Source organism: Salvelinus namaycush, chromosome 29, assembly GCF_016432855.1.
Source record: "Salvelinus namaycush isolate Seneca chromosome 29, SaNama_1.0, whole genome shotgun sequence".
NCBI lineage: Eukaryota > Metazoa > Chordata > Actinopteri > Salmoniformes > Salmonidae > Salvelinus > Salvelinus namaycush.
The window spans coordinates 31808466-31822119 of record NC_052335.1 but is presented as its reverse complement, the minus strand read 5'-3'; the positions used below and the strand labels follow the sequence as shown (position 1 = coordinate 31822119).

Below are 13654 nucleotides of genomic sequence, written 5' to 3'. Positions count from 1 at the left end.
TTGCTGAGAGACTAGATGATCATTGTCTTGTTTTAAAATTATATGCGCATATGAGAAGTGCCATCACGCCAATATATTGTCTGGACTGGTTCCCACAGATGTTGCTGCTGGAAAGCGCAAATTTCATTTTGTGCACGCGCATATGAACGCATGTTCACGCGCGACGCGGTTATCTTTTCCAAGCTGCAGTTATAAACAAGGTTGCCTGTTGGCGTTTATTCACTCTCACTTTTGTCAGGCACAAAGTCACAGAACACAGCCCTGGAAATGGCTGGCAAGCAAGACACAGACAGACCAAGAAATGCACTGCCCAGCTAGGTTAGCAAAACAGACAGACTAGAGAGAGATGCACAGCAAGCTAACACATCAACTTACTGTTATTTGCTGACATCAAACTTGGAGAGGAGAGCACAAGTTTACCTGATCGCTGTTCCCACAATTCACTCTCATGGTGTTTTTTTGTTCTCTTTTCGTGACCAGAAGGATAGTTCCGATTCATCCTCTCATCCAAGTTGTAAACACTGACACGCGCTTTGACACGAGAGGGAGGCGGAGCCCTTGCGTAATTTGCGGAGCCGCCCAGCTCTGGTAAGCGTGAACTCAACCAACCTCAAAATTAATCTGAACAGCGCCCACAAATAATCATACAAACAATTTCAGTATAAAGACAAAGTAAGACAGCCACCAGCTATTAGTAACTGCACATCAACGGCAATGTTAGGACAACCAGCTTTACGCCTCGATTACACCGACAGTGTGTTTGAGCTAAATGGTACGCAGTTTCTGAATAAACTCAGCAAAAAAAGAAACGTCCTCTCAATGTCAACTGCGTTTATTTTCAGCAAACTTAACATGTGTAAATATGTGTACCAACATAACAAGATTCAACAACTGAGACATAAACTGAACAAGTTCCACAGACATGTGACTAACAGAAATTGAATAATGTGTCCCTGAACAAAGGGGGGGTCAAAATCAAAAGTAACATTCAGTATCTGGTGTGGCCACCAGCTGCATTAAGTACTGCAGTGCATCTCCTCCTCATGGACTACACCGGACTTGCCAGTTCTTGCAGTGAGATGTTACCCCACTCTTCCACCAAGGTACCTGCAAGTTCCCGGACATTTCTGTGGGGAATGGCCCTAGCCCTCACCCTCCGATCCAACAGGTCCCAGACGTGCTCAATGGGATTGAGATCCGGGCTCTTCGCTGGCCATGGCAGAACACTGACAATCCTGTCTTGCAGCAAATCACGCACAGAACGAGCAGTATGGCCGGTGGCATTGTCATGCTGCAGGCACTACAATACATTAAGGACAGGAATGTGATTCTCCAGTCAGGAAAAATCTCACTTGACACAGAGCCAGCCAATATCAGAGCCTTAAAGGAAGAGATGCAGGCTCTTAGAGATGGATGGGAGTCTCTCCTGTCTGAGGCAATACTGATTGCTACGCAAATGGATGTTGTACCTCAATTTAGCAAGGAACACAGCCGCCAGAGGAAAAGGAAGAGATTCCATGATGAGACCTCTCAAGAGGAGACAGCTCAGGACAGTGCAGCAACGGTGTTTCAGAACACAGTGTTTTTTACTGCTATGGACAACATCATACGTGACTTGGACACAAGGTTCCACACCACTGCAAAAATTGTAGAATCATTTTCTGCTGTTCTGAAAGTTGGGCAGATTAGTGAGGATAAATTCCCTTCTGTGTACCAACCACTGATCATGAAGTATTCCAGAGATCTTACACCTGAGTTTCAAAATGAAGTAAGACACCTGAACACTGTATATGCTGCCACTTTCCCCCCTAACTTGTCCCCTCTTGGTCTCCTGGATGCAATTTGTAAGATGCAGCTGCAAAGCATTTTTGGAGAAGTGTGCATTGCTTTACATATATTTTGCACACTGCCTGTGACTTGCTAGTGGCGAGAGAGCTTTCAGTGAGCTTAAACTGAAACTATTTGAGGTCCACTATGTCCCAGGACAGGCTTTGCAGTCTTGCCATGCTGTCCATTGAAAGTCAGTTAGCTAGAAAGCTGGACTTCAAAGACTTGATCAGTGACTTCTAGCAAGAAGGCTCGACACTGGGCTCTTGGTGAGTAAGGCTGAGCAGATCCAGTGATAACTGTTAAATGACATGGCTATGGATATTGGATCACTACACACATGATGCCCACAGGCTGAGAACAAGACTGAAAACAGACTAAGAACAAGATATATCTCAAAGTAATGGCTGGATTGCCATAAAATGTGTTGTGCACAGTCAAGACCCCAAGTGGAAGAAACCTATTGATTTGATGACCTAGTGACCTTTCCCCTGCGCCACCATCAGGCCTTTTCATTTCCATATTGTTTTCCATTTTCCATTTCCACTTTTACAGCTGCTTATTTTCTAGTTGGTATGTATACTTTGTTCAAAAATCTGCTGCTGATTTTATTATTTGGTTTGTTATATCATTCTATAGATGATAATGTTAATTTATTTTAATTGAAGGTTAATATATATTTAATTTATATTTATTTTAGGTTATTCATGAATGTTAAGAGAATTTTCCATTCAAGAATTGTACCATTAAAATTACATTTAGACTGTAAAAGATGTCCTTTAGCACATTTCTTATAGAGGGTATCAGTCTTGCATCAAATAGTGAATTCCACTGAATGCAGAATGTTGCATGTATGTCTGCACAGTGTTATATTTTCACTGCTCACTGTCAGTAAATATCGTACAGTAAATATTGGACTACAAGAGAGTTGCAAGCCTGCAACGATAGAGTTATTTAAAGCTTTGAATGGGTCGATTGGCTTCTGGAGGTGTGTGGTTACAGCAATTGCGCAGGGTTTGAGTGGCCTGTGGTGGTGGGGCCCAATGTGATATTTTTTCATGGGGCCCAAAATCCCTGGAGTGCCTCTGCCGACGATTATCCTTTTAAATCCAAGTCACATTAAGATTGATTTATAATTAGAACATAACCAAACCTCATCACCTTATGTATTACCCCCCCCCCCCCCTCCCCCCCTGTGGCAGGAGGTGACATCCCCAAAAACACAAACTATAAGCCTAAAACACTTAAATGGCTCCTAGCTACTGTCTGTCCCTAACACTACGACTACATCTGAATCTGAAACTAAATCATATATAATAAAAATAAAAATTATTTTATAAAACTCTAATAAATAAAAACTATTACAAAATCACAAAACTATAATAACCTTGCAGCTGAAGGATGGGTCTGGAGAAATGTAACCACTCTCAAGTTCATGATATGATATCAACATTATAGTTTTAACCTTGTTGTGAGGCTATACAGTGTTTGTTTACAACCATATTTTTTACAAACAAAGGAGTAAAACAAGATCATATTTTGGGTTCAGGTGGTGTTAGACAGTTGAACCAAGCTCATGAGGCATGTGTTTGTTATATTCTTCAAGAATCAATGGCTATGTATGGTTAATTTAATTTCAGTCCAAAAATTGACGTATCAATCACAGATTGCCCCTTTAAAAGGCATAACATATTTTTTACAATAGGCCTACATTACTGCCTTTACCCATTCACTAGGTTTTTGACAACAACGTCTCCCTTCGCTCATCCAATCCAATTCAATACCCAAAGCCGATCAATATGAATATATTATCCTAGGTTGCGTCACACGGTATCCCACCCGCGCTGCTGCTTATCCAACCGCAGTGAACCCTCGTGCGGAGGCTACTTGATACTGCGCTTTGCAGGCTTCTATAGCAGCAGTGTGATGCATAGCCTAGGTGTGATGTCCAGCTGATGCACAGGCTTGAAAATAACGCAGCTGAGTTTGTGTCTATTTGTAATGGTTTTTCTACTTTTCTCTTATCTTGAATTCGCTTTTGACGCTCCGTGTCTCGGAATTTGTTCGCGACTGAATTACCGTTTCCAAGAGTGGATGCTGGATAAATGTGTTGGAGCATTTGTAGGATTTCTAAATTCGGAAAGAAATGCAGGTAGGCTATTGTCAAAAAAAACGTGAACATTTTACTTCAATTGGAAACTTTTCATCTGTTCTTATATTTCTGGAAAATGTTTATGGTTCGATTTTCATACGGATGCCCTGGTCTAAGTCGGTTGTTCAGCATGCCAATACTTTTGCTGTTATTTTTTGTCTTCTCTTAGGTCTGGTAAACCCAGTGTCCATTTGAGATGTCCGAAATCCATAATAACCATAATTATAATCAAAGTCGACCCAGCATCACACGTGGCAGTGATTATGTGTGGCAGTATGAATATTATGACGATGACGAGCCCGTGTCTTTCGAGGGTCTCAAGGCTCATCGATGTGAGTGACATCTTATTTTACTAAACGCCTGCCCTGGCCTCTTAATGAAACGCTAGATAAATCAATTGATTAGTCAATTGATTGAGTGTGTGTTGTGCGTGTGTACATTACATTTTGTCGGCGTGCATTTGTCGCTGTGAGTGTGTCTGCGCGCGTGCATGTTTGTTTACACTCCCACCACGTCTATCCTCTATGCTAATTGGGTTTCTATAATTGCATCAGGCAGCTGCTTCCCTAATTGTAATGCTCCTTTTTTCCAAATCAGTGGGACCCCACTGGACACAAACTGGTTCAATCAACCTTGTTTCAACATCATTTGTCAACATATTGTGATGTGAAATCTATGTGGAAAATACAGTGGATTTGCAAAAAGTCATCAACTGTTGTTTTGAGTGAAAATTCAACCACAGGATTATGTCATTATGGTAACCAATTTTCAACAAACCTCATAAAATATGTTGAATTTGTACCTTTGAAGCAACATCAGATACTCTATGCAATATCTGCTATAAGAAAAAAGTATAAACTGGGTGGTTCGAGCCCTGAATGCTGATTTTTTATTTTTTATTTTTTTTATTTCACCTTTATTTAACCAGGTAGGCTAGTTGAGAACAAGTTCTCATTTGCAACTGCGACCTGGCCAAGATAAAGCATTGATTGGCTGACAGCCGTGGTATATCAGACCTTATAACACGGGTATGACATTTTATTTTTACTGCTCTAATTACGTTGGTAACCAGTTTATAATAGCAATAAGGCACCTCAGGGATTTGTGATATATGGCCAATATACCACGGCTATGAGCTGTGTCCTGGCACTCCGCGATGCGCCGTGTATAAGAACAGCCCTTAGCCGTGATATATTGGCCATATACCACACCCCCTCGTGCCTTATTGCTTAATTATAAACTGGGCAGCACTTCCTACTGGAGAGTTGAGCTATCTACAGCTATCCCTTTGGTCTTCCATCCAGGGTTTTAACCAAGCCCAGCTTAGATATTTTTCACTGACTATTACCAATGTGAGAATGATTTGAGAAATCTACACCTAATAGATTCACTGTTGCGATCAAAGTAATTCCAAAGGGTAAGTTTAACAGAGCAAATTAAATGTTACAATATTTCAATCATATAAACTCAGCAAAAAAGGAAACGTCCCTTTTTCAGGACCCTGTCTTTCAAAGAATTTGTTTCCCATGCTTGTTCAATGAACCATAAACAATTAATGAACATGCACCTGTGGAACAGCTTAGGCAATTAAGGTCACAGTTACGAAAACTTAGGACACTAAAGAGGCCTTTCTACTGACTGAAAAACACCAAAAGAAAGATGCCCAGGGTCCCTGCTCATCTGTGTGAATGTGCCTTAGGTATGCTGCAAGGAGGCATGAGGACTGCAGATGTGGCCAGGGCAATAAATTGCAATGTCCGTACTGTGAGACGCCTAAAACAGCGCTACAGGGATACAGGACGGACAGCTGATCGTGGCAGACCACGTGTCACAACACCTGCACAGGATCAGTACATCCGAACATCACATCTGCGGGACAGGTACTGGATGGCAACAACAACTGCCCAAGTTACACCAGGAACGCACAATCCCTCCATCAGTGCTCAGACTGTCCGCAATAGGCTGAGAGAGGCTGGACTGAGGGCTTGTAGGCCTGTTGTAAGGCAGTTCCTCACCAGACATCACCGGCAACAACGTCGCCTATGGGCACAAAACCACCGTCGCTGGACCAGACAAGACTGGCAAAAAGTGCTCTTCACTGCCGAGTTGCCGGTGATCTTCAAATTTGCCGATTTATCGTCAAAGGAATGAGTGTTACACCGAGGCCTGTACTCTGGAGCGGGATCGATTTGGAGGTGGAGGGTCCGTCATGGTCTGGGGCGGTATGTCACAGCATCATCGGACTGAGCTTGTTGGCATTACAGGCATTCTCAAGGCTGTGCGTTACAGGGAAGACATCTTCCTCCCTCATGTGGTACCCTTCCTGCAGGCTCATCCTGACATGACCCTCCAGCATGACAATGCCACCAGCCATACTGCTTGTTCTGTGCATGATTTCCTGCAAGACAGGAATGTCAGTGTTCTGCCATGGCCAGCGAAGAGCCCGGATCTCTATCCCATTGAGCACGTCTGGGACCTGTTGGATCGGAGGGTGAGGGCTAGGGCCATTTCCCACAGAAATGTCCGGGAACATGCAAGTGCCTGGGTGGAAGAGTGGGGTAACATCTCACAGCAAGAACTGGCAAGTCTGGTGCAGTCCATGAGGAGGAGATGCACTGCAGTACTTAATGCAGCTGGTGGCCACACCAGATACTGACTGTTACTTTGATTTTGACTCCCCCCCTTTGTTCAGGTACACATTATTCTGTTAGTCACATGTCTGTGGAACTTGTTCAGTTTGTTTCAGTTGTTGAATCTTGTTATGGTCATACAAATATTTACACATGTTAAGTTTGCTGAATATAAACGCAGTTGACAGTGAGGGGACGTTTCTTTTTTTGCTGAGTTTATATTCAATTATGTTATTTAGGACTAAAGCAGTTAGGAAGTTATCAACAGCTATTGTATAAATTCATCCCGGGATTTAAAAAAATAGCCAATGCCTATAGGCCTAGGGTTTCAAGCTTAGGTTTACAGTGCCTTGGAAAAGTATTCACCCCCCTTGGCGTTTTTCCTATTGCATTACAACCTGTAATTTAAATTGATTTTTATTTGGATTTTATGTAATGGACATACACAAATAGTCCAAATTTGTGAAGTGAAATGAAAAAAATTACTTGTTTCTAAAAAATAACAAACGGAAAAGTGCATGTGTTTTCACCCCCTTTGCTCTGAAGCCCCTAAATAAGATCTGGTGCAACCAACTACCTTCAGAAGTCACATAATTAGTTAGATTGTACACGGGTAGACTTTATTTAAGTATCACATGATCTCAGTATATATAAACCTGTTCTGAAAGGCCCCAGAGTCTGCCACACCACTAAGCAAGGGGCACCACCAAGCAAGTGTCACTATGAAGACCAAGGAGCTCTCCAAACAGGTCAGGGACAAAGTTATGGAGAAGGACAGATCAGGGTTGGGTTATAAAAAAAAATCTAACTTTGAACATCCCACGGAGCACCATTAAATCCATTATTAAAAAATGGAAAGAATATGTCACCACAACTAACCTGCCAAAGAGGGCCGCCCACCAAAACTTGCAGACCAGGCAAGGAGGGCATTAATCAGAGAGGCAACAAAGAGACTAAAGATAACCCTGAAGGAGCTGCAAAGCTCCACCGCGGAGATTGGAGTATCTGTCCATAGGACCACTTTAAGCCGTACACTCCACAGAGCTGGGAATTATGGAAGAGTGGCCAGAAAAAAATAAGCAAACATGTTTGGTGTTCGCCAAAAGGTATGTGGGAGACTCCCCAAACATATGGAGATGGAACTCTGGACAGATGAGACTAAAATTGAGCTTTTTGGCCATCAAGGAAAACGCTATATCTGGCGCAAACCCAACACCTCTCATCACCCCGAGAATACCATCCCCACAGTGAAGCATGGTGGTGGCAGCATGCTGTGGGGATGTTTTTCATCGGCAGGGACTGGGAATTGAAGGAATGGTGGATGGTGCTAAATACAGGCAAATTCTTGAGGGGAAACCTGTTTCAGTCTTCCAGAGATTTGAGACTGGGACGGAGGTTCACCTTCCAGCAGGACAATGACCCTAAGCATACTGCTAAAGCAACACTTGAGTGGTTTAAGGGTAAACATTTAAATGTCTTGGAATGGCCTAGTCAAAGCCCAGACCTCAATCCAATTGAGAATCTGTGGTTTGACTTAAAGATTGCTGTACACCAGCAAAACCCATCCAACTTGAAGGAGCTGGAGCAGTTTTGCCTTGAAGAATGGGAAAAATCCTAGTGGATAGATGTGCCAAGTTTATAGAGACATACTACAAGAGACGTGCAGCTATAATTGCTGCAAAAGGTGGTGGGGGGTGAAAACTTGAGGGGGCATAACTATTCTGTTTTTTTTGTCTTATTTCTTGTTTGTTCACAATAAAAAATATTTTGCATCTTCAAAGTGGTAGGCATGTTGTATAAATCAAATGATACAAACCCCACAAAAATCAATTTTAATTCCAGGTTGTAAGGCAACAAAATAGGAAAAATGCCAAGGTGGGTGAATACTTTCGCAAGCCGCTGTATATCAAATGGAATCGGCAAGTGTTGCATTCATATGTTGCATTCACTTCTCCATCTCATCCAAAAATCTCTCCAAAACAATCTTACTGTATTTAAAGAGAGGGAATAAGAGAAACGTGAAAGACAGAGGGAGAGATGGAGATGATGTAACATCTTCCAACGCAGTGTGCTTGTTTTACAACTTAATGACTATTTACTGACCGGAACTGGACCATAATCCCTTGTTGATCTGATGTTGCAGACTCTATCGTCATCGGCTTCTGGGTGGGACTAGCCGTGTTCGTCGTCTTCATGTTCTTCGTCCTCACCCTGCTGACCAAGACAGGAGCCCCGCACCAAGAGTGAGTTGAAAACAGCCCCTCTTTCCCCCCCTAAACCGTACAATCTGTCTACCCCATCTACGTTCCCCTTTTCCCCTGAAACCCTCTACCCCTTACCTCTCCCACTTTGCTGAGAGCCCTTCCAGCACCATGGACAGCCCCAGAAACTAGCATTGCGGTTTCAAGGCCTTTTTCTCAATTGTCTGTCTGTCCTCTCCTTGCCTCCTTCGGTATCTGCACTAATCTAAAATAATTGAGCAGGTGAAAGCCAGCCTAATGATGAGCTTCCACTATATTGTTTTCACCTGCCAAGTCTTTTCTAATCAGTGCAAATGAAGAAGACCCGAGGAGAGAACAGATTTTTAGACAATTGAGACAGAGCCAAAGACCGATTCCCTCCTTGATCATATCCAACCGTCTTACCTACCGCACTGCAGAACAACTGTGGCTAAAATGTTGCTTTTTGGTTAATATGCCATCAGCAGGATTTCCGTTAGTAGATAATAAATAAGAAAGAGAGGTATATGTCAAGGAGAAATAAGGAGCTTTATCTTAATCTGTTTATATTAAATTGTCTCTGCATCAATCCATTAAGTCTCACCTCTCGAGGCTGTTTCATGGCACTTTAGAGGCAGATGGCTTGGCTCTGGAGTGGAAACACACTAACACTAGAGCTTCCATTAACACACTGGTGACACACTGCTGTGGAGGTAAGTCTCAATGGAAAAAGCACCATTTGTGCTGTCTTGCTCACTCCCATATGGTTATTGGCACAAACAGATCTGGGACCAGGTTAGGAAAGGCTACCTTTGAAATAAAAACATCTAGTAATCACCCAGTGAATATAATCTGTTCTCTCCGTAATGTGATAAATCATCAACCTGTTAAGATTATTTCTGAATTACACAATCTAATAAAGGATTCAATCAAAATGTTGGATTATAAGACATTCACAAGAGCTATATTGCTGTCCTTGAAAATAATATCAATTCATTAAAAAATCTATGTGATGACGTTGAATCAACGTGGGAAAAGTATTGGATTTGCAAAAAGTCCAAAAGTCAGGTCATTTTGTATTTTTTTCACCCAACTTTTAACCTAAATACAATGATATGGTGACATTTTTGCTGTTGATTTCACGTTAAATTGACATTAGTTGACAACTCAACCAAATGTAAATCTAGACTTGAACTGACGTCTGTGCCCAGTGGGTTCTCTCCTCTTCATCTTGCTCACATCCTCGCCACTTCTCTGCTCTTTCATAGACTTCTCTCTGCCCTCTCCTTTCCATCCATCCATCCTCATAATCTTTCCTAAAGTCCCATTAAATTGAATTTCTCGCCACTCCTAACCTTCCCCTCTCCCCTATCTTCTTCAACTAACCTCGCTTCTTCTCTCTTATCCTCTCCTCTCTTTCTAACCTCCTCTTCTCTCCTTTTATCCTCTCTCTTCCCTCCTCTCTAACCCCCCCCCCCCCCCCTCTCCACTCTAACCCCCTCTGTGAGAGAGCTGGCCATTACTCTAACACTTAAAAAGCTTAAAATCGGACTGAGAATGTCCTGTTTAAAATTACTTAATTTAAAAAAAACTGCAGTAGCAGAGTAAGTTAAACATACAAACCTGGCAGCTAAAACTAATATGGCTCACCGTAGTTAAAAGTAGTTCTGAAAACACAGGACATGGTGTTATAAATCCTTTGTGCCAATTGTTGATTGTGAGCACTAACTTAAAATCTGCTTGATGTTGTTGAGATGGGGATAAGGCAGATATTTCATTGGTGTTTTCAAGTGGGCACCTTCCATATTACATGTTTCGTTGATGAGTCCACAGCATTTCCAGAAGGCTCAACAGTGAATTCTGGTATCCCAGAACCAGCCCCCTCTATACCTGCTCAATCTCCTTCCCGCTCACTTTGAGGCCCATCTGGGTTATTTTCTCTTCAGCCAGAGCCACTGGCTGCCCCTTTCAGCAGCCTCTGAAGTTGCCTTGATGGTTTGACATAAGGCTTGGCAGTGGATCCCAAGGTCCTTCAGCAACCTGGTAGTAGATGTTGCCACAAATCCACGACACCCAACCTCCACTGGGCAGACTCTTGCTTTCCAGCCTCCCTGCTCTGTATCCACTGCAAGCTCAGCCTCTTCTTCTCGTATGCCTCGTCCACCTTATCCTCCCAAAGCACTGTTAACTCCACAAAGTAGAGAGCGCACAGAGACTGTGACCATAGTAGACCATAGTACCAGGTTTGGTCTTAGGTTGGTAACAGCTGTTGTATCAGATGGAACTGTGAGGCATTGGCCCACATCCGTCAGCATTTTCCATTCTCTGTCCTTGGAAAGAGATTTCTACGATTTTGTTCTCCTCCGTGGACAAATGCTTTTTGTTGCGTAGGGTCAGGTGTTCTGGGAGGCAAGGCATTGATGGTTGTTCACTTGGTTTCAAAGCTTCAGCTTGGCAGGATTGATGGACCTGTCAATGCTCTTGAGTCCTCTGATGGTCTCCTGCCTTAGCACCTGGGCTTGGTCTGTGTCCTTGAGGCTTGCATCATGCCATATTCACCTGGGCTTGGTCAAGGTCAATTCTGGTGTTCTGAAGAGTCGCAGGTCATGGAAGTTTGCCTTGACAAGGGTTGTGATGGACTCTGGAACCTTGAAGAAATCGAATGCTGCCCAGAGGAGATTGTGTGGAACTGAGCCGAATGCAGTGGTGAGGTCAAGGAACATGGTGTGGAGATCTCTCTTCTCTCTCATGGCAGACTTTGACTTTGAATTTGCTTCCAGATCATGCATGCATGCTCCCGACATTTGGAGAAGAAGCCTGGAATTCCCGCTCTTTTTCATTGGTTTGTATCAACCAGTTTGTTAAAATTATGCAGGTAATGTTATTTGATAGAATTAAAGTCTATCTGCTAATTTCATAGCTGATCTATTCTTTCTTTCCAGATAGCTTGACATCCTTTGAGCTGTGACGCAAAATAAGTGTTACCCTCTACATTTAGGAGGCAGAATTGGCTGATATATGAGGACTCCTTTTCTTTCAGGATCAGTACTCCTGCTCTCTGCCAAGCTTTTGGTATGACTTGCATCTCCCATGCCACTCACATTAGCCTCCACAGACGTCAGGTGCACTCTTGTATAGCCTGTACGGGACGGCGTTAGGCCAGAGCATCATCAGCCTCAGGGCCTATCTTAATGCGTTCGCAGCCTCGTTCCATTTCAGAGGCCTCCATCTGATGTTCCAGCTATTCGATCGGATATCTGATGGAATAACAGTCTGCTCATGCCTTTTCTCATCAGTGTGTTTTTTTCCAGGTGATCCTCCAGCTCTTGCTTTTAGAGTTATGCTTTTTTCCTTGGTGAAAAGCGCTTTGATGAATTTGAAAGGGATAATTAATTGAACCCACCTGGTGTCCCAGGTCTAAATCAGTTCCTGATGAGAGGGGAACAATGAATAAACGCAGTGGAACTGGCTTCGAGGTCCAGAGTTTAGTTTGAGGGCTCTAGGCCACTTCACCTTAGGTTTATACCCACTTTTTCTTTCTTGCTGGATGGGCTCAATAAACTCCACTTTTGATGTTTATGTGCTTGAGTTAGCCTGCTCAGAGACAGGGGTACTGATATTCTGCAAACTTTGGTTTTGCTCGAGTCACTGAACATTCGACTGACTTAAATGACTTCTCAAGAAGTACTGATCAATATGAGGCCCCTGTTTTCCCTCCTCCAAGCACATTCTACTGACACAAACATTCTGGCACACCTACTTTAAGATGGCAGGTGACCCAATTACTGAGCTGAAACCCCTGTGTCAATTACTGACTTCTATTAACTGGACCAATAGAAACAGTTGACAATGAACACATGGCTGCAATTGGTTGAAAATTAAGGAAAATATTTAGTTACTGGTACGTTTGGCTCTATAAAAACTTGGAATAAATACACTTTAAAATTAAGGTCTCTATTGAAGGCATCTCTTTCACACACTCCCTCTCTCCTTGTAACATCTCGCTCTCTATTCTCCCTCCCCAACAGAAACCCGGAGCTGTGCGAGAAGCGCCACCGGCTGGGGAACTGCGTCGTGGACATCCGCTGCCCCCAGGGGGACTCCCTGGCCGACGAGGACAAGGCCTTCTCGCGCCCCCTTCTGGACGAATCACGCTCCTTCTTCTACATCAGCAAGGAGAAGCAGGGGAGAGGGGGAGCAGGGGGTGGATGTGGGCCGCATAGGGTCTGCGGGAGGCTGGGCGGACGCAGCTCCTTCGGGTTGGAGGAGATGGGGGAGGCGGGGGAAGCCAGCGAGCGGGGAGACGGCGGTATCGACCTCCAGGGACTTCCGGAGGAGGGAAAGTCAGAGAGGGAACACAGCTTCCTGTCGCACCACTTCGACATTCCCAACTTTGTGAACTCGGAGCACAGCTCAATGATGGGAGAGGATGATCTGCTGCTCTGTGAGCCGCCCGTCCTCCTGGACAGCCAATCGTGCGGTCAGGATGGCCACCACGTCATCAGCTGAGGCCCCGCCCCCTCCACATACATCAGTGACATCATTATTGGAGATATGTTACCATAGCAATACTTGAGTTCCAAATGGCCTCTGCTCATTTCTTTTATAGGAGTGTGGACTAACAGGTACTGTAAAGTTACACTGACCTCACCCATGACTACCAGGGTTGTGTTCATTAGGGCATGCAACCGAAAACATTTTGCAACATAAAAACAAACATTTGTGTTTCTTATTGGACAATTCCAGTTAGTCCCGCCCTGTTTTAGTCCGTTTTCCTGTGTTTGGGGCCTCATGAACATGACCTAGCTCTTTTCCATCTGGCTATT

At 43.6% G+C, this 13654-nt stretch overlaps 1 protein-coding gene across 1 annotated transcript; it reads left to right on the top strand.

Moving 5' to 3' along the window:
* Nucleotides 1-4175: 4175 nt before the first annotated feature.
* Nucleotides 4176-13337, top strand: LOC120024253 (melanocortin-2 receptor accessory protein 2A-like). Its single transcript, XM_038968448.1, has 3 exons — nt 4176-4311; nt 8753-8852; nt 12857-13337. Exons 1-3 carry the CDS (start codon nt 4176-4178, stop codon nt 13335-13337), a joined length of 717 nt encoding a protein of 238 aa, XP_038824376.1.
* Nucleotides 13338-13654: the final 317 nt, after the last annotated feature.